Source organism: Octodon degus, unplaced genomic scaffold (genome assembly GCF_000260255.1).
Source record: "Octodon degus isolate 3935 unplaced genomic scaffold, OctDeg1.0 scaffold00072, whole genome shotgun sequence".
Classification (NCBI taxonomy): domain Eukaryota; kingdom Metazoa; phylum Chordata; class Mammalia; order Rodentia; family Octodontidae; genus Octodon; species Octodon degus.
The window spans coordinates 5,675,345-5,695,597 of record NW_004524648.1 but is presented as its reverse complement, the minus strand read 5'-3'; the positions used below and the strand labels follow the sequence as shown (position 1 = coordinate 5,695,597).

Genomic DNA, 20,253 nt, shown 5'->3' with positions numbered 1-20,253 from the left:
GTGCCAGGGATTGAACCCTAGTCCCTGTGCTTGCCTAAATAGCCACTTAGTCTGCTGAGCTATCTTCCCGGCCCTCAAATTTTTGTTTTATATTCTGACTTTTGAACTTGATGTAGAATAAAATAGCCATTGCCACTACCCTTAAGGAGCTTATGGTTTAATAAAGCTGATAGGTAGTTTTCAAGTAGTTATAATGCCAGAGTAATCCATTTGATAATAGAGATATCAAGTGAGTTTTCTTACAAATTAAAAAAAAAAAAAAACCTCACCCTGCCTTTCCCTCTCTCTTCACCTTTCAGAAAAAGCTCTGAAGACTTAATCTGCATCTTATAATTTTCTTTTTCTTTTCTTTTATTGAGAAACAAATATCAATGAGACAGTTTCAAAGCTGATCAATAGGACATTTTCAATAATTAATATATTATACATTATACATTGTTATCTTCTTAGTGATTATCCATAGTACAAGAAGCAGACAGGATATCCGGTCCAAGCACTATTACTACAAATCTTTCTTCTCATTGAATTAAGCAAAAGTAGCTGTATATCTGTCCTAACTATTCTGTATATACAAATCTGCATCTTATAATTTTCATAGAACAGAACATTCACAGTAGTCCTTCCCATACCAAAGCAATTACATGTTAGTGGGATAAGTATATTTTCAGTATTGCCAGTCATTATTCTTAATTTTCCTCACAGTATTTTTAAGCCATACCTGATTCCTCTTCCTGGATCATCTAGCCCTTTTTGCATAGCTATTCTAATTAAGTAGCAGTATGAAAGAATGCTAATGAGTGATGCATCTAGATGCATAATATTTTATAAATTTTAGAAAGTAGGTACTGTGAATAGATGAGGTATTATGTCAGATTGTATACCTGCACATAGGAGGTAGATTCTTTTAAGTGGATTACCTTTTGTCATCTCCTTCCAGCTGCCAGTAAAAAATACTCAGAAACAGCCTTCTTTGATACCCATTTCCTACTCTCTCAGGGAGTGTTGTTCTCCATATACTTTGAATCCTTTCTGCCCTTCAGATCTGTTTTAAAATTTCTAACCAAGAATGAACTTCTGGTGATGGATAGCACTGGGTAGGTGGGGAGGGCCTATAAATAGGATTGGAGTATTGAGGGCCCCTTGCTCTATTTAGGATGCCAGTTACACTGAGAGCAATCTGCTCTTGGGTTCCCATGATGACATTGTTTTCATGGTTTTTGTTTTGTTTTGTTGTTTTAACGTATTTAGTACAGGGTCTAGAGGGTCTCACTATGTAGATTGAACTCTTAGTGATTCTCCTGTTTTCAGCCTCCCAGGCGCTGGGATTACAGCTGTTCACTACCACACACCCAGTCTCAGTCGCTGTCTCAGCACACCCTGGGGGCGGGGCTGACACAGCAGTCCAGGGATCAAACCCTACCACTGCGCTCTGCCTAAACAGGCACTTTAGTCCACTGAGCTATCTGGCCGGCCCACGATTGTATGTTTTTCAGTAAGGTAAATGAGATTGGAGTAAATGTTCTCAAATTGTATTGGTCAGGACACATTTAAAGCTAAATTGTGGGGACAGGGAGATAGCTCAGTAGAATAAGCGCTTGCCTGGCAATAACAAGGTCCTGAGTTCAATCCCTGGTACCACAAAAAAATTAAAAATAAAACTAAATTGTCTGACCTTGGTATGGTGGTGCACACCTGTAATCCCAGGCCTGGGAGACTTAAGGCAAGAGGTTCACTGTGAGTTCAGTGTCAACTTGGCCACAAAGTGAGTTCAAGGCCAGCCCAAACTGCATAGTGATAGTAAATTGTTTGGAAATAGAAGTTTGTTGCACCATTAAATGACAGGAACTTGAGGGCTCATTACATTTTGAAAGTTTTAATATTTATTTATTGTATTATCACCTGTGTAAGGATTATCACATAATCACAGCTAGTAATGTATAGTTGGATGTGTTATGTAAGTATGTAACATAAAAGTGCTGTTCTCCTTGTACTAATTAATAGTTCCATGTATGTCCCATTTCAGATAACTAAGCCATTCCAGCTTAACTGGAAACAGTACTTAATTCTGACCAGTTACTTCAGATCATTAAAGAAAATGGTCTTGAGGTTTAAAAAAAAAATCATTCTATTGAGAATAAGAAATGCGTGTATCCTTTACTCTCTGCATTAAATATTGGAAGAATTAGGCTTTTCTCTTCATGAATTAAGATTTTCAGCAGTAAAATGTTCTTATATAGGTAGGACCTCACCTTTCAAATGAACGTGAATTTCTGTGTGTATGCATTTGCTTTGGAGGATTGTGTAGTGAGAGTTTAGTAATCACTGTACTTCCCCATCCACACTTGACAGACACGCAGCTTGCTTTCGCCTTTTCCAGAGCACTTTGAAAAGAGAGCTGAGATTTGGAATAACATTGTTTTCTCTAGGGTTATCGTCTTGTTTTCTGACGTACGTAGTTATAATCTTAGTGACATGTACTCATCCAGCAACATTCAGAGCTTTAACAGACAAAGTAGAATGACAGCTTTCCAGCTTCTATTTTTTTTTTAATCTGTTGGTAAAATTGATTTTAAATTGCAATTAAGGTTGTTATAATTTTTGACATCGTATGCAGCAAATTAGTACTTCAAAAGAAAACGAATTTGCCTTTGCCTGAAAGAGCGATTGCCATATTCAGACATCTTAACCAAATGACCTTTTATTCCACTGATTTCTATAGAGAAGCACAGACGTGCTTCAGAAAAGGTCAGTGAGCCTAATTGAAGCACACACTGATTTTTTTCTAGTTGTAAAGACATCCATGATTTTTGTTGCAAAGAAAATGATGAGATTTAGGGATGGCCATTTATTACAAGAGAGCCCAGAGCCCTCTCTGAAACATTGCTTTTTTCTTTCCTGTGAAAAGCATTGTTTGAAATCAACAAAATCTATGAACAGTATTCTCCTTATCCATAACTGTGTAGCATCTTCACTTATATTTCAGATCAGACAATTTTATGTCTAAGATCTAGGTTGAAAATTCTTTCCTTATGAAACTGATTTGAGAAGAAAAAAATGTGAGGAAAGTAATTTTATTAAGTTTCACATATTGGTAGTGTGGAATTTTCTTGCAAGTAAGAATAATAGGATTTCAGAATTAATGCTTAAAGTAAGTTTAAGCATGTTTTAACTCATTCTTGTGTATAGGGATTAAAATTGGGATTTCAAAGGCTTTCTTTTCATATGTACTTTATGGGAAATATGGTGATAGAGTACACTTTCCATTTTAAATTTTCCCAACCTAGTTAAATGTTCTTATTTTGTTTTTTGAAAGGTTTTATACAGCATTAACAGTTTTTCATACAGCATCAGTAGTTCACTGCGAAGAGATCATTAAAAGTATTCTTCAATTTATCAGGCAAGGCATCCTGCTTTAATTTGTTTTGTTTTGTTTTATTATTTTAGTTTTAGGGGATTTGTTTTGTTTTAAGACAGGGTTTCATTATGCAGTTCGGGATGGCCTTGAACTCAATTTGTAGTCCAGGCATGTCTTGAACTCACAGCAGTCCACCTGCCTTAGCCTCCTGAGTTCTGGCGTTACAGGCATACACCATACCTGGCCTCCGTTTTGTTTCGTTTTGTATTATTATATATTAATTTTTTTGTGTTACTTTTTTTTTTATTTTATTTATTTGTGTGTGTGTGTGTGTGTGTGTGTGTGTGTGTGTGTGTGTGTGTGTGTGTGTGTGTGTGTGTGTGTGTGTGTGTGGCCAGCTCAGCCCACCAGGGAGCGGGGCTGGCTGGCATGTGGTGCTGGGGGATTGAACCGCGGTCCGTGTGCTTTGTTGAGCTTGTTCTAAGTAGGTGCCTTATTTGTGTTACTTTTGAGACAGGATCTCACTGTGCAGTTCAGGCCTTGCGCCTGAACTGTATCTCAGATTGGCCTCAAGCTTGGGTCCATCGTCCTGGCTCAGCCTCTCAAATGGTGGGATTACAGGCATACCCACTGTAATTCTAAACTCCATCGTGAGACATTTTGAATTTTATAGGTAGCTTTTTTTTAATAGGTAGCTTTTCATGTAACAGTATGACAACTTTTCACATGTGCACAACTTGAGCTGTCCAGAATGGTTTGCTTTGTATTATTAAAGCACTTATTTAGCAGTGTTATGTTATGATGTTTGCATAACACTTTATCCAACAGTAATAAAAATTTATTCTTGGTACTTTATAAACCCCTCTTCTTATTGATTCTCTTAAGTACTGTGTAATGAATCAGCTTTATCTTTCTCTTTTATCTGAGAGGTGAGAAAAATCTAAGGCAGGCCTGAACGTAGGAATGTGGAAAACTGACCTTCATCCTGTATTCTCAGAGTATCCTTACATTAAAAAACTAGACCAGCCAGGTGTCTACCTTTGTTCTTCCTACAGTCTTTGGTGTTGAAGCATAATTAACAGTAGTGTCTAAAATTAGTATCCCTCTCTTTTCTTTCCATCACACTCTCATCATCCCTTAGATCTGCAGTCTGATAAGTTTTTTTGTTTAGTGACTTGCTGTCACATTACAAAATAGGAATGAGGTCTTCAGCATGCATTTGTTTCAAAATGACTGATTCAGGGCTTATATCACCAGTATTCTGCTAGCTTAAAGAAATAGAATGTAATCTATGATAGTGAACAGAGACAGCAGAGTTTTTAATTAGACTGCTTAGATTTTAATCCCAGCTTTACCTCTTACTACCTCTTTGATCTTGAGTAAGTTTCTTCATTTCTCTGTGTCTCAATTAACTCATTAATAAAATTAGAATAATATACTTGTCTCAATTATTTGGGCAATTAAAATGATATGAATGGACACAGTATTAAAAATAGTATGTGGCATTTAAGCTTCTTATCCCCTTAATGGTCATCATATCTCTTTTTATAGTTCCTTTGAAAACCCTTCCTGTCTGCATAAAGATTATCTAGGCTTTAAGGTATTACAGATCCTAAGGTTGTTTAAAAAAAAAACTGTTTTAAAGTTCCATTGGAAGATTTTTCTTCTTTGCTTTGAAGAGAGTTGCTATAGTTGGAGCAACTTTTCTTACCAGCTCTTTGAAACACCTGTATTCAGGTGAAGGAGAAAAATTCTGAAGTTTGAGTTTAGTCTCTTCACCTCTCTATTAAAAAATAAATTCATCTCTAAAGCTTCCTAGCTGGGGGGAATAAAATACTGTCGGGGATCTCAACTATTAAAAGGTAATATCAAATAACTACAAAGCCACACCTAATTTGAGCTTCTGAAAAGTCTCAAAACCCCATTATCATCCCCCTGAACTGCTTAACCTTCTGGTTAACCTTCTGATTATTAGCTGCATGACATATTTGATTCAAGTGTGAGGGTTTAAGGGCGTTCATAGGACTGTATTTGATCTTTTCTGTCAGATTTTACTATCCTGACTTTATTTCAGATTTTTAAGATTGTTAGACACCAGGAAGCATGTGTTATTGTGAAGACCTAGGGGTTTCAGAAGCGGCTAAATATATGCGACTTGCCTGAATTGAATGATACGGAGAATCAGTAGGGCTTTTAACCACTTCACAGACCAGCTAAGTCTCCTGTTGTCAACTCAGTTTGAGAGCTGTCCCTCAGGAAACTTTGATCTGTACCACTCTACCACAAATCTATATTTCAGCCAGAGTAAAATATATTTATGTAATACTTATTATCTTGATCTCTAAATGTTGTTATTAAGCAAAAACACTGAATTACACAATTGATAGTAGGACTGATAATTATGTTTGTCAGTCTTCCTCTTACTTATACATTACTTAGAGGTAGCAAGGGAACCAAGTGGTAGAAAATAGGATCAAAGTAAAATGGCATTTTTCCAAAAGAAATATTTGCATGAGAAAGCACAGTTTGTTTGTGCATATATGTCGGTGGGTTCCTTGTTGGGTTCTATATAAGAAATATTAGTTACAGGTTACTAATCTGATAGCTATTTTTCAACACTCGGGGCTCAAGACTGAGAAATCCTTCAGATTATTAGAAGCTCATACCAAAACTATGAGTTACTTTTGTGTAGGTTCTCAGAGGTCCACAGAGGTCTACTTTTGTAATTATTCCCTTGAATTATTCCATCTATTCAAAATCAACCATATAGGTACTTTTTTTCTTTTTTTTTTTTTAATGCTTTGTTCTAAAGAAAGCCTTCTGTGGTCTAAAAAGGAGTTTTTGTCCTTTTGTGAATGAACTCTGAAGGAAAGTGACTATCATTGACATAATGTTTTTTATTGCCAACAACCCACATGAGACTGCATTAATAAATGAGTAAAATTTTTCTCTTTCTTCAGTGGTGATTTTTTTTTTTTTTTTTAATCTTTTTGAGAGAGGGTCTCCCTGCAGTTCAGGCTGGCCTTGAGCTCACTTTGTAGCCCAGGCTGGTCTTGAACTTGCAAGGATCCACTTGCCTCAGCCTCCCAAGTGGTAGGATTGATTACAGGTGTGCATCACCACACCCATTCCTGTGACACCTTTTTGAGATTGTGTGATCTTTTTGAGATCACATTGGCTTAAAGGATCTTTTCTGAGTTATTGCCATTTTGGGGGGTTTTGTCTTTGCTTTTGTTTTTTGCCCAGGGATGGATATTGGAAGAAATAAAACACAGTCCAAATACACTGTGGCAAAAATCATGGTCATGAGTGCAGTCCTGAGTTCAAATCCTGATACACATGTACACACATACTGTTACAACTTTTTTACCTTGAAAAAAGTTACTTGATACTTCTCTCTGATCCTGTTTTCTCAGAGGTAATACTCTTTTCTCACAGGGCTATTAATGTGTGTTAGAACTTCTGGCACAGAGGCCGGGGAGATGGCTCAGTAGAATAAGCCCTTGCCTGGCAAGTGCAAGGGCCTGAGTTCCATCCCTGGTTCTGCCCAAAAAAAAAAAAGAACTTCTGGCACAAGCATCTAGCATATTGATATTTAATAAGCCTGTCATCCTCGTGATTCTGATAATGATCTTAGCTGCTGTTGGGTAAATGGTAATGACCCAGTAGAAGGGTTTGCCTTTATTTGGGATTCCAGGCATGATCTGGAGTAACTCAAAAGGAGGGGCCAAGTCAGACTTATTGAATGGGGTCTTTTATGAATAGTGTCATAGGGGCTCATGAGATGGGCTTAGGTGGAATGGGATTGGGTGAGGCTGGTTGAGTACAAACCTATAACAGTGGCTAATGTCTTGTTGTGGGTGCAGTGTACCCTAGAAGGTGGGCCGCGTGTGCCATGACCTAGCAGAATAGCTATTGTTCCCCAGGGTCCAGTGACTGGCAAGAGTCTTTCTGGGAGCTCAAGCACCTGGGTTCAGGGAGTGTCCAGACTAGGATCAGATCTATTTCCACCTAATCCCTGTTTCTTTTGTGGCAGAGATTTATATGTGATTCTGAATCCATATATCTAAGTGCTGGTGATAATCCTGTGTTGTAGGTGTCACTGGACCTATTTTATAAATGTAGGAACAGAGGAACTATTTAACTTGCCAAATGTTACCAAGCTAGTAAGTTGACACAATTACAATGTTAATCATTTTTACTCCAAAGCCTACATCATACTGCCTCCCACTGATAAATCTGTTTAATTCCGTATTTTAAAGTTTCTGGGCCTTCTCCCTTCTGAATAATTTTGTTCTGTTTTACCTGTGGTTTTACGTTTCTGCAGTGTACTTGCTCTTTTGAAAGAGAATACAAGTTAAGAAAAGGGCTGGGATCTAGCACTACCTGTATTAAATACTATGACCTTTGATAGAACCTTCACCATTCTAAACTTCTTTGCTTCTTTATATGATGATTATAATAAGACTTATTTTATAGAGTAATTAAAAGCAGACTGGGCAAAATAAATTTAAAACTGGATGCCTAACACATAGAAAACTTTGAATAATCAGCTGTTATTTCGGTCAAACTTCAGTGTCTGTGTACATCAAATTTTTTTGCTTCCTTGTCATATCTACTTGACTTTTATAGTCCCATATCATTCTTTTTCTAACTCCTTCAGTGTTGTCTAGAAAAGAATCTTTTTTTCCCTGTCTTGTCATTGAGTGAGCATGCTCTCAACACCCACTTGGTACCCAGTCGGTATTTATTGATGTTAATAATGACAGTTAAACAAAGATGTTATTGGCATTGGTCCTGCATCCTCTGAGGCTGCTTAAGTAATCATGATTTTCTAAAAAAAGGAAAATATTAAATCATTCTACTCATAATTGAAGGTCAGAATTTGATGTCAGCATTTGTTTCTGTGATGATTGTGTGGCTTTTCCTGCAGAAGTGTCTTTGACAGTTGGGGTAGTGAAGATTTCTGGTATGAGGCTGATTATACTGCATTTTTAAATTATTTCCTAAAATAAACACAGCAATGTGTAGAGGTAGGTTAAAAAAATTCTGATCATAGTTGAGATTTACTAAAATTGGAACAAGAGGTCAGAGGAGGCTTAACATTTCACTGAGTGTAGTTGGTTGCCAGGCTCTAGGTTAGTTTCCTAGTCCTCTTGCCCATAATCTTTTTTTGCATCAGAAAATTGTACAAATCTGTTTTTAGTTCTAAACATGCCCCTCTTTTCTTTGCCCTTCTGGTATCTCTCATATGTTCCTACTCATTGCCTTGATCCTCTAAAGGTTTCTTGTTATTGCTTTTTCCTGCCTCTAATTATGTCTTCCATGAAGGCATTTTCTTCCTAGCAGCTTTCATGGGAGGCTAGTAAGATTTCCTGCTTATATTTGCCCTATGCATTAACAACTGCTGTTTGCCCTGATGGATGTTATTCTAAAAAGGAAGGTGAATTTGAATGTATAGTGATTAAGTTGAATTTATGGCCCATTCATGATGATGTGCTTGTGTAATATCCTGTATTTTCAGTATATGAAAAAGAAAATGGAAACATAATTTTATAGATATTTTTATGAAGAAATCAAGATTTTAACCAAAAGCAAATGAATTTTGATATTAATAGAGAATAGAAATATCATACATCACTTCATTTTTACCATATTTTGTCAGATGCCTGTCCTGTATTTCTAGCAGTCTTTTAATTGTTTTTTGGTTTTTTGCCATTTACCTTTCAAGGGCCACAGGCCCAGTTCACTCAAAAAATTAGCCTGGAATCCCCTGTTTCTTTTACACATAATACTTTTTAAATTCCTCTCATCCATTTAAAAACATTAAGCTATTTACATGACCATATATGTTTCATAGATGGAGGGAAAATGTTTCTTAAATTGATGAACTTAATTTTGTCATTGGACTAAAGAAATATCAGGAAGATCTGAAGGAACTGAATAACTGAATACTCAGGAGGTAAAGAGAGATGCAGGTAAAGAAGAAGTGTAAAAACAACAACAAAAACTTAAGATTTTTAGCCTTCTTATTGAATACTCAGGAGGTAAAGAGAGATGCAGGTAAAGAATGAAGTGTAAAAACAACAACAAAAACTTAAGATTTTTAGCCTTCTTATTGGCAAAGGAATCATTATTTGGCCTATCAGCCTTATATTCCTTCACTAGAAAAGCAAAAGGTCAGACTTGAGAATCATTTCAGCCCAGATTTGAATTGAAATACTGTGTCAAGCATCTTAACCTCGCCCAACCTCAGTCTGTTCAATTTGTAAGTAGGAATAGTTACAGTTTAAATATTGTGAGGATTAGATAAGATGATTTACTATAGCTGTTTATTTAGTGTATTCAGTACAGGGTCTCACTATGCAGCTAAGACGCATAGTGATCCTCCTGTCTTAGCCTTCCTAGCACTGGGATTACAGGTGTGCACCACCACACCTGGTCTTGGTAGCCAGCTCAGCACTCCTGGAGTCAGGGCTGGTGCAGCATGTAGTGCCAGGAATCAAGCCACAATCCCTGTGCTTGCTTAAGCAGGCACTTAGTCTGCCGAGCTGTCTCACCAGCCTATAAAATAGCCTTTTTTTTTTTTTTTTTAATTGTGTTTAGTATAAGGGCGGCAGGATCTCACTAGGTAGATCGGACTTGTAGTGATCCTCCTGTTTCCAGCCTTCCCAGCACTGGGATTACAGGCGCACGCCACCATGCCGTCTGTCACCATCTCAGCATGCCCCAGGGACGTGGCTGGCCCAGCATGGTGTGCCATTCCAGGAATGGAATCCTGCTGTGCTATCTGGCCAACCCTTTGTAGCTATTTTTATAGAGCATACTTTTCTTTTTTTCTCCTCATAGCTCATAATTAAAAATACAAAATTAAGCTATCATTTATTTCAAACCTGCATAGTGTGATTATATTTAAGAAATGGGAATGGTGGGGTGAGAAGTGTAGTTCAGTGATAGAATGCTTCCCTAGCTCCTAGCATGCACAAGACCCTGGGTTTGATCCCCAGTCTGAAAAGAAAAAAAAAAGTAGAAAAAGGAATGTAGACACACAAGGGCAGGCTTGCTTAGGAAGCAGCTTGGTGTCATGGAGGGAGCACTGGCCTGTGAGTCAGGAAACCTCAGTGCCAGCCTTAGCTAGGAGTGTCGCCTTGGCTGAAGCACATAGCCATTGCAGCCAGTTTTCCTATTAAGTGATGATATACAGTAAGAAATACTGGGGAAGCAGTAAAGAAGCATGAAGTGTTAAAATTTAAAAAATGATTAGTTCTTTAAAGCAACGCAGAGGCGCCATTGTCTCCCTGGGGCACCTGATGCATCAGAGCTGCACTTGCCTCCCCGATACATTTGTAATTATTCATTTGCATCATTCGTTTTCTGAAGCAAATCAGTACATTTTGAAATTCATATTTCATGGAGCTACTTTACTAATTGCTGCAATCAGCAGCAATTTATTTTGTAGCAGGGCTGTTCAAATCATTTGAGGTTGGCATACTGTGTACTGTGTTTTTAGTGATATTTTTGATGGGGGAAATGGTTAATTCTCATAACTGTAACTTGAGTTCTGTAGCTGATCATTGCCTAATGGTATCTTAAGGTCATTGATCTGGTAGGTACACCAGCTGTTGGAGAGGCTGGCCCATTTCGAAAGACTAGGAGAGGGAATGAGCACCCTGTTTTACTCCTGTATGGAGCCCCCTCATTGAATTACTCAAACAGTAACCAGATAGATGCTGTTCCAGTTAATGGCACCTCTGAGTCCCTGTCAAGAGAGCTTTATTTAATGCACAACAGACCTGGAGTGATGCAGGTGCCTTTTCGGCCCCTTATTTAATTTAAGCTGCTTCAGTTGGCATGGCAACTATTTGAGACATCTGGGAGACATTATGTGTGGATTGAGACTTCGGAGGATTTCTGCCAGAGCAGGGCAGAAACCTTATTATAAAGTGGTATATATTGCCTCTAAATTTTTGCAGATATATAGTGTTAAATTTTAAAATTCAGTAATTATATTTTCCAAAGAAAATTTTAAAAGATTGGCCTGGTTTGTTAGTTTGTGCATGTGTGTGTTGGAAGGGAAAAAAAGTCTTCTATTCCTGGAGTAAAAAAAATGTATTTCCGCTAAGAATTTACTTTGCTGAATTAACATGTGATAAAGCATTCTTAGCAGAGACGCTGTTTTAATTATTTTGTTTAGGAAAAAAATCTTGTATTCAGGATGCCCTCACTGTTTTTTGTTTAGATGCTATTAAAGGAAGAGGAAGCATTTCTGCACAAATTTAAACAGAAAATGGTAAAGGTAAAAAAGCACTTTATGTTTTTGCCCTAGACTTTGTGGGTTAATCAGAATTTCTTTACTTGCCTGTTTTTTTTTTTTAACCCTACCTGTCATCTTCTCAAGCAGAGATATTAAAGTAGCATTCTTTTAAACTCTCTTTTGCTGAATATTTTAATAGGAAATTCAGTGAAAAGTTTTCTGAGTTTATGGATCCTGAAAACAATGGTAATAGTCATTTGTGTTTAATAGAGGAAATATTTGCTGGCTTATATTTTGTGAAAAATTATGTATATGTGTTTTGTTTTGCAAAGTTGGGGATTGAACTCAGGCCCTTGCACTTGCCAGGCAAGTGCTTATTCAACTGATCTATCTTTCCGGCCTTTGAGTATGTGGTTTTCATATGGAGGAATTATCTTATTCAAAATCATGCTCATATTGATTATGAAAGCCTTCCCCTAATTTTTTGATACCTGATAATTCTTTTAGGTTTACCATATGAAACTGTTGTTGATCAAAAAATAGTCCATGGGCTGGGAAGGTAGCTCACTGGTCTAACCAATTGGCATTTGCAAGGACCCAAGCCTGATCTCAGTACCACATGCTATGCCAGCCTGGGAACCCCAGACACTCCATGCCAGGCTGAAACTGGGCATGGTGATGCATGCCTGTAATCCCAGCACTAGGGAGACTGAGACAGGAGGACCACTATGGTCTGAACTGTGTTCTGAGACTCTGTATCAAATAAATAAATAATAAATATCCAGCTGGGAAAATCATGTTCTATATTGATTATGAAAGCCTTTGCCGGGGCTGGTGAGATGGCTCAGTGGTCTAAAGCACCTATTTGAACAAGCTTAGCAAAGCAAAGGGACCACGGTTCAATCCCCAGCACCACATGCCAGCCAGCCGCGCCCTCTGGTGGCCTGAGCTGGCCACACACACACACACACACACACACAAATAAATAAAAATTAAAAAACAAAGAAAGCCTTTGCCTAAGTTTTTGATACCTGATAATACTTTAAGTTTACCATATAAAACTGTTGTTGTTCAGAAAAATAGTCCAGGCTGGGCGTGGTCGTATTCCCTTGTGATCACAGCACTGAGGAGGCTGAGGCAAGAGAATCATTGCAAGTTTGAGACCAGCCTGAGGCTACAAAGAGAGCTCAACACCAGCTTGAGTCCAGTTTGTCAGTTCGAATTTTTTAGGCCTAGGGTCATTAACATCAAGACCTGAAATGTTTTGTAATGGCAAATAAAATGTAGGATTTTTTTTCTGGAGTAACTAGTTGTAAAATAGAATAGTGCCTATTCCACAGTTTCCCTTTTCCCCTTCGAAAATGTAGTCACTGTTAGAAGAAAACATATGACATTATTCCATACTTATTCTGTTATTGGCTTTTGTACCAATTTGTTCCTTTTATAAATCAAAGCAAGATTTTCCAAGTATCAACACTCTGAATTCAACCTGATAACTTGAAAATTAAGATGTTTTCTCTGTGCTGTTCGCATGCATACCAACTGTCACTACTAACACTGAAGATCCTGGCATCACAACTTGGCTGCCACTTTTGTATATATATGAGACAGAATAGAATACAGCCTCTTCTTCATAACCATGCAAGAACTTCTCAGTGCTGGCAAGAGCAAAAAAATTGTCAATAAATTTAGTAGACATGACTGACATCCCATACAGATAAATGCTTCTTCATACTCTCTTTCTCTAGGACTATTTTTTCTTCAATAAAACTTCAAGTTGGCAACTGTCATAGTCTATTTGAACTGCTACAAACAATACTATACACTAGGTAGTTGATAAATGACAGAAATTTATTTCTTGGAGTAAAAGAGGGTGGGAAGTCTAAAATTATGATTATAGCAGATTTGTTATCTGCTGAGGGCCCATTTCTTGGTACATACAGTCTTCCTGCTCTGACCTTGAATAGTTGAAAGAGTTGGGCATGCTGTAAATCTATAATTACCAGCACTCAGAAGGCTGAGAGGTTTGCTGCAAGTTAAAGACCGGCCTGGGCTGCTGGCCTGCATAGTCATTTCAATGCCAGTACAGACTGCATAGCAAGACCTATGTCAAGAAAAAGATGGTATCTGGGTAGGTAGGTCGGTGGATGGGTGGTGGATGGATAGAGATAGACAGGCAGACAGACTACTGACAAAATAGGTAGGTAGGACTAATAAGCTCTCTTAGAGGAGCATGAGCCCATTCATGGGGGCTCTGTCCTTGTAACCTAATCACCTTCGAAGGACCCCCAGCTCCTAATATTATCATTTTAGGAATTATGATTTCAACATAAAAATTTTGGGAGGACAATACAGCACTTAATATGGTAATGACAGTTGTGAAGGTTTTCTAGTTTTGTTGTGTTTTTTCCAATGTAATATTCCCTTGCTTTTATCTCTGAAGATTTCTGAAATTAGTACAACTCAAGAATATTGAGATATGGTGGTACATGTCTATCATCCCAGCACTCAGTAACATGATGGACAATTACCATAAGTTTGAGACAAGTTTGAAATACCCAGTGAGACCCTGTCTCAAAGAGGGGGATGCAGGGCTTGGGATGTATCTCGGTGCTCCCTGGGTTCAATTGCCAATACCAGGCAGGTATGTGGGGAGGAAAATTAATTGAGATTTTTTACTAAAACTTGGACAAATGGGAATGTTTTTCTGTCCCTATCTTGTGATTGATATTACAGGGGGGAGTTGCGGGTTCAGTAAATACAAGAGACCTAATATCTTTAATAATGAAAGCAGCCATACAAGTAATAATTATCATCCCAGTGGAAAATTAATCAAAGAAGAGGAACGTTTTCCCCATATTCCTGCATGTCTTCTTTTGTATCTCTCATGCTCATATATATATGTGATCAATAAAATGTAAATGATTTCAACCTGAAAACAATTGGTAGACTACAAATCTTTACTACCAACCCTTCCTGCAGTCCTAAAAATGTCAGTAAAGTGTTAAAAATTCAAAGAAGAGGCAGAAAATCTAAACTGGCTATGGTATGATGCCAGAGACTGGTTGATTCTTGTTACAGAACACAAAAAAGGCTTAGCAATTACAGGCACCAAGTATCTCAGAAAGTAGGGATACACGTGGATCTAAACATAAGACTGGTTATAAACCTGTGTAAGATACACCTACGCTGCAGGAAACTGAAGGTTTGTTCCCAGAGACAGTACTGTTAACTGTGGTATTTCTGGCTCTGGCTCCTAGAACCACTCTCCTCTGTCCATGGCAGCCTGACCTGTACCTCCTGTAGCAGAAGATGGCTCTTTTCTGGAGAAATAGATTAACCCAAGAAAGAATTTAGGCTTAATTGAAGTTTTCTCATGAAGCAGTACCATAAAGCTTTAAAAACTCCACAGAGTACCACATTATGCTGAAAATATAATAACTTAAACACTCCGTGATAGGGGGTTGCTCAGTTCATGATATATTACACGAAAAGAAATTCTAAATAACCGCTTAACATTATATAAAAGATTGTGCAGTGCCATGGGAAGATGTCAGCTTCAGTGTCCTTATCTGTGAACCCTACCTTGTAGCATTGCCATGAATTATACATGAGATGATATATTTAAGATATCTAATGGTACACCTGGTGCCTACTAGGGTCTTAGTATGTATAGGTACTGTTTCTGAGAGTTTGGAAAGCCCTTGCCTTCATGGAGCTATGTTGAGTTTACAAAAGACAATAAGCATAATAAGCAAGTTATATAGGAAGATAAGTAAGGGGAAAAGACAGGACTGTGCAGGCAGGTAGCAGTTGAGCAGGGATTGGTCCAGGTAGGCAATATCTGAAAGATAAACAATTAGGTAAATATTGGGAAGAAAAATCCATTCGGGGGGAGGAGCTAGAACAAAAGCCCAAGATTAGACTGTAGTTAATGTATCCAGGGAATAACCATGAGGAAAGTGATAGGAAAGACTTGTCAAAGAAGTAAAAAGACCAGATAGGGTATAAACTTAAAACCTATTTGAGAGGCTGGGGAGATCCCCCACCCCAAAAAACCTTTTTGAGGATCTTCAGCTTTTACTGAAAATGAAGTGGAAAGAATTTGCAGAAGAGTGGCACAATTTGGCCTGATGCTAAAAAATAACTGAAGTGCATCCCCCAAAAAATAGATGAATTGATGATGGGAAGAGCAGTGGGTGAATGTATAAGAGGACTAGCATGGCAGCATATTTGAGGTAGATTCTAGGCAGTGGTTAAGGCATGATCACTAATCCTTTTGAGTTGTTCGTTTAAAAATTCTCAAACATTGAATGAGAAGTATTAAAAACTAAATTTAATATAATATCCTACCACTCATTTTATAGAATAATTCTAAGATGTCATGGGAAACTGTCCTCTATAATCATTTTTACATGCCAGGTCCCATTTTTTCACTTTCACTGAGGCAAATCTATTTTTCAGAAAGAAGCTAGATGATAATACCTAAGATTAAAGTATTTACATTTAGAAACCTTTATATTTATGAATATACATATAATAATACAATAAACATTTTCTATGTAATAAACAGATAAAATTAAACCAATGAAAAAATTGACTTTGCTACTGTTTTACAAACAAAGGGGTCCCGGGCCATACTAATAATGATGCACATGGCAAACATGGCCTAATCACCACTAAATTTTGAAGTTGAACCTATAGGATTTCATATGGGAAAGGGAATGAGAAAGAGACAAATGCCAAGGATAACGTGTAAAGCTAGGGGTTGGTGGTGTGAGCACGTTTAGCGTGGACCTTACTTAAAGGAGTAGAACTGGATTCAGATACATGAGAAGGTAGAGCCAAGCTCTGGGATCTTTCAACATTAAATGGCGGGAGAATAAAGGAGAGCCAGCAGTGAGGAGAGGAAAGAAAAGAAAAGAAGTCTAGAAAAAGAAGTCTAGTATCCTAAAGCCATTTAAAGAAAATCTCTGGAAGAGTAGGGAGTTTTCAACTGTTTGTGTCAGTGCTGCAACTAGTACTCTCCCTGCTTCCAAGTTGGCCGTTGGAAATTCTCTTAAGGATTGTCATAGTTAAATCATAAAATTTGCTCAACTTTTTTGTTGTTTCTTTCTATGTAGTCTAGGCTAATGCTGAACTCTACGTAGCCCCAGACTAGCTCAAACTCAAGTTTTCCTGCCTCAGCCTCCATAAGGAGGCTCTCTAAGTGCTAGGATCACTTAGAGCATGTGCTGCCACACCTAGCTATCACACAGACTTTTTAATAAGTATTTACAGGCAGGATCACCCATTGTAATCTGTTCTCTGTTTTGTTCTAGATAGATCAAAAGTGATATCTTAAATGTCTGTGACACTCATGTGCTTTGCAGGAGTTTGGAATTCCGTATCTCTGTAGCTCCCCAGGATCCATCTATCCTTTTATCATCTGCCATGTATTGATTAAACAAAACAGGACACAACAGAATACAAGGCAACTTGAAACTTATTAAGGAGGTTTCGTAAATGTTGAGACAAGATCTTTTTATGTAACTAAGGCTGGCCTTGAACTCACTATGTAACCCAGGCTGGCCTCAAAACTCATGATCTTCCTGCATCAGCCTCCCAAAAGTGCTGGAATTACAGGCATATACCATTAGGCCTGGCAAGGTTTCTTAAGATTATGCAAAGTTAAACAGTAAAAGAATTAAGTTCTTCACATGATGGAGAGACTTGGATGTGATCTGACCATATTATACATTTTTTGGAGTGTCATACTTCATAATTTAAACCATGTTGATTGATGAGTTGTAGTCTTCCCAAGGTGACTTAGAATGAGATCACCAACATCCTACTCCCTTTATTTGGGTTCAAAGATGTTCTAGTTAATATGTCTGGGTAGACCTTGAGATGTTTGGATGGATTTAAAGGATGATCTAGTTGCATATCTTAGTAGACCTTGAGATTGTTTGGTCTTCACACTTTTCCTTGCTTGGCTATTAAAATATTTTCACTTTTATAAATGCTGACTGTAAGGAAATAATTTGGTTGTTTATTTCTGTGAACTTTTAAACATCTACATTCTTTTAAATCTGGCAGTATTTTATCTCATGAAGGCTGGAATGCTCACCTCTGTCATGCTGTCTAGAAGCTTTCTTTCATTAAACTTATCCATCCTTGAGAATAGAAATTTTCTTTAGAGGGGATTGGGGGCTGAAGTCTCTGAACTGTCCTTAACTTAAAACCTCAAGATATGTTGTCACAGAGTTGATGCAGAGTGACCTGCATAAAATTATCGTCTCTCCTCAACCACTCAGCTCAGATCATGTCAAAGTTTTTCTTTATCAGATTTTGCGAGGTAAGATTTTCTTTATGAAGACAGAGTGTCATGACGTATATAACATGCTTTGCTTTTCATTCGAACTTTAATCTGGATTTCTAAGGCATTCCTTTTCCCTAAAATTCTTTTTTCTTTGGGCTAAGATATATCTTACTATTGTTATATTTGATATTAAATAAGAGGTTTTTAGGATGACCAAATAGTTATTTTTGTGGTGGAAGAGAAGACCCTGTGAAATTCGTCTCGGTTGAATGGGTTAATGTAGGAAGGTAAATAAGCAGAATGGTTTGTTACAAATCCAGTAAATAGCCTTTAGCTCTATCACAGAATGGGAGGGTGTGGCATGAAATGCCTAATTTCAACAGTGACTATATCTCTCTAGATGACACCCATTCTGCAAACCAGCAGTTAAGTGGGTCTGTCAGACTGTTGACTGGAATAGCTGAATCCAATTGTAAAGAAACAAAATACCCTTAAAAACCAAAGCAAATGGAGAAGACCAATAGATACAGTCAGGTAAATGATTCCAGACTGCCTCATTAAGAGCAGCACCTTGACTAAAAAGTGATTTGGGCTAACGTGATTGATACCTCTGGCCATCAGATATGTTCCTTAGGAGTTTACTGTTGCTGCTAGTGAATTATTTGAAGATGAAACAGCTTTTTTTAATCTAGTAAAATAACTTTTTCACAGAATTCATATAATTAAGAGATCCTGTAGAGAGTCTGATAGTATCTGCCAAAAAGATTAAACATTAAAAACTAAAATATTCACATCCAATAAATTTGTTGATACTGTTTGGTAAGGGAAATGGGAAAGATTATTGGCACTTTTTATACTTTTGAAAAATATTTGCTACTTTAAAAAAGAAGTTCAGCTTCAAGCTGTCACTTTTAGCAGTGCTGAAGCTCCAAAAAGTTAAAAAGTGATGAACTACATTCTTGATTGTGAGTGAAGAATCTACTGGGCCAGGCTCCTTTTGGTTGATAGGAGTGTTTTGTTGGAGCAGGCTCGGAATCTTAGGCTGAGAGTATTGATGGCAGGATTCCAGCAGCCACACTGATGAGCAATTCAAGGGTATTCATAGGGTTCGTCTTCATTCTGGTGCTTAAGAAACTTATCTGTGCTTTAGCCTATGTAATCTTTTAAATTATAGACGTTGTCTCAGACTATGCAAACCTTTCATGACATTTTACTGCAGCAGAATTATAGTTTTTTGAGTGGGGACTAAGTTAGGCTTTTAATAATATTCATTATGCAGTTATTTAGGGAACAGTTTTAAAGTCCTCTACTCTCTTTCCTTCTAAGTTTTTTTCCCAGATCATTGGTTGAGGAAAGGAAATTAAATAACTACAATTAAATTTGTCTCTTATTTCAGGTTTGAAATATCTCCATTCAGCTGGCATTTTACATCGAGACATTAAGCCAGGGAATCTCCTTGTGAACAGCAACTGTGTTCTAAAGGTATTCTTCAGTTTATTTAAAGATCTGAAGGAAAATGAGAATGTCAGGCCTAACATAGACTTAAGAACAATTTTTTTTCATCTTATTTTCATTAACTTACTGAAAATTAAAAGAACCAAGTTTTCTCTAGCAGTGACACTAGTCATGACCATTAGTGACTGAACTACAGCCATGACTCATTCATGTTTTGGTGTTTTTGGAAATACTCAAATGAGAATTAAAACATGACTAGAAAGAAAAGAGAAGCTGATATCTTTTCATGTTGTTACACTGGTTTGGGTTGTTTTGGAAGTGTTTTGTTGTTCAATTGTTAAGAAGAAATATATATTAGAACTAAATGAAAGTTAGATTTATTTATATAAGAATGAAATGTGTTTTTTAAGATTTCCTATATTTTTGCATAGTCGACATTTCTAAGGAATAATCAAAAAATACAGTGAATGATAAAATTTAAAAATGTATTCCAGGACTGGGAATATAGCTCATTGGCAAGTGCCTGCCTGGCAAGCATGAGGTCCTGAGTTTTAGTCCCAGGATTAAAAAAAAAAAAGTATTCCAGTAAAACATACATTGCCATTAATGCCCCTTCTGTGAACACATGTATCCATGCTTAGCCCATTGTTCTTGCCACTGTTTGAGGCAGTTCTGGAATTTGCTTTTCATGTCTTAGGAGGTATGATCAAGTATACAATGATTATTGCTGCCAAGTACTTTCCAACAGAAAGGCAGATTTATAAAAATACAACTGTGTGTTTTTATCCACCTTATTCACCAGATATGGCACCATGCCACTTCCAGCTCTTTCCTAAAGTCAAAATGACCATGAAATGGGGCTGGTGAGATGGCTCAGTGGTCTAAAGC

At 37.3% G+C, this 20,253-nt stretch overlaps 1 protein-coding gene across 3 annotated transcripts in view; it reads left to right on the top strand.

Moving 5' to 3' along the window:
- Positions 1-20,253, top strand: part of Nlk (nemo like kinase) — a 170,651-nt gene that overhangs the window by 113,336 nt on the left and 37,062 nt on the right. For all 3 annotated transcript variants that reach the window (XR_002821945.1, XM_023719922.1, XM_023719923.1), the window contains exons 4-5: positions 17,840-17,946; positions 19,307-19,392. Coding sequence is in view for 2 of the 3 variants with exons in the window: in XM_023719922.1 (XP_023575690.1) it covers positions 17,840-17,946; positions 19,307-19,392 (193 nt within the window). In the remaining variant the exon portion in view is untranslated. The remainder of the gene's footprint in view (positions 1-17,839; positions 17,947-19,306; positions 19,393-20,253) is intronic.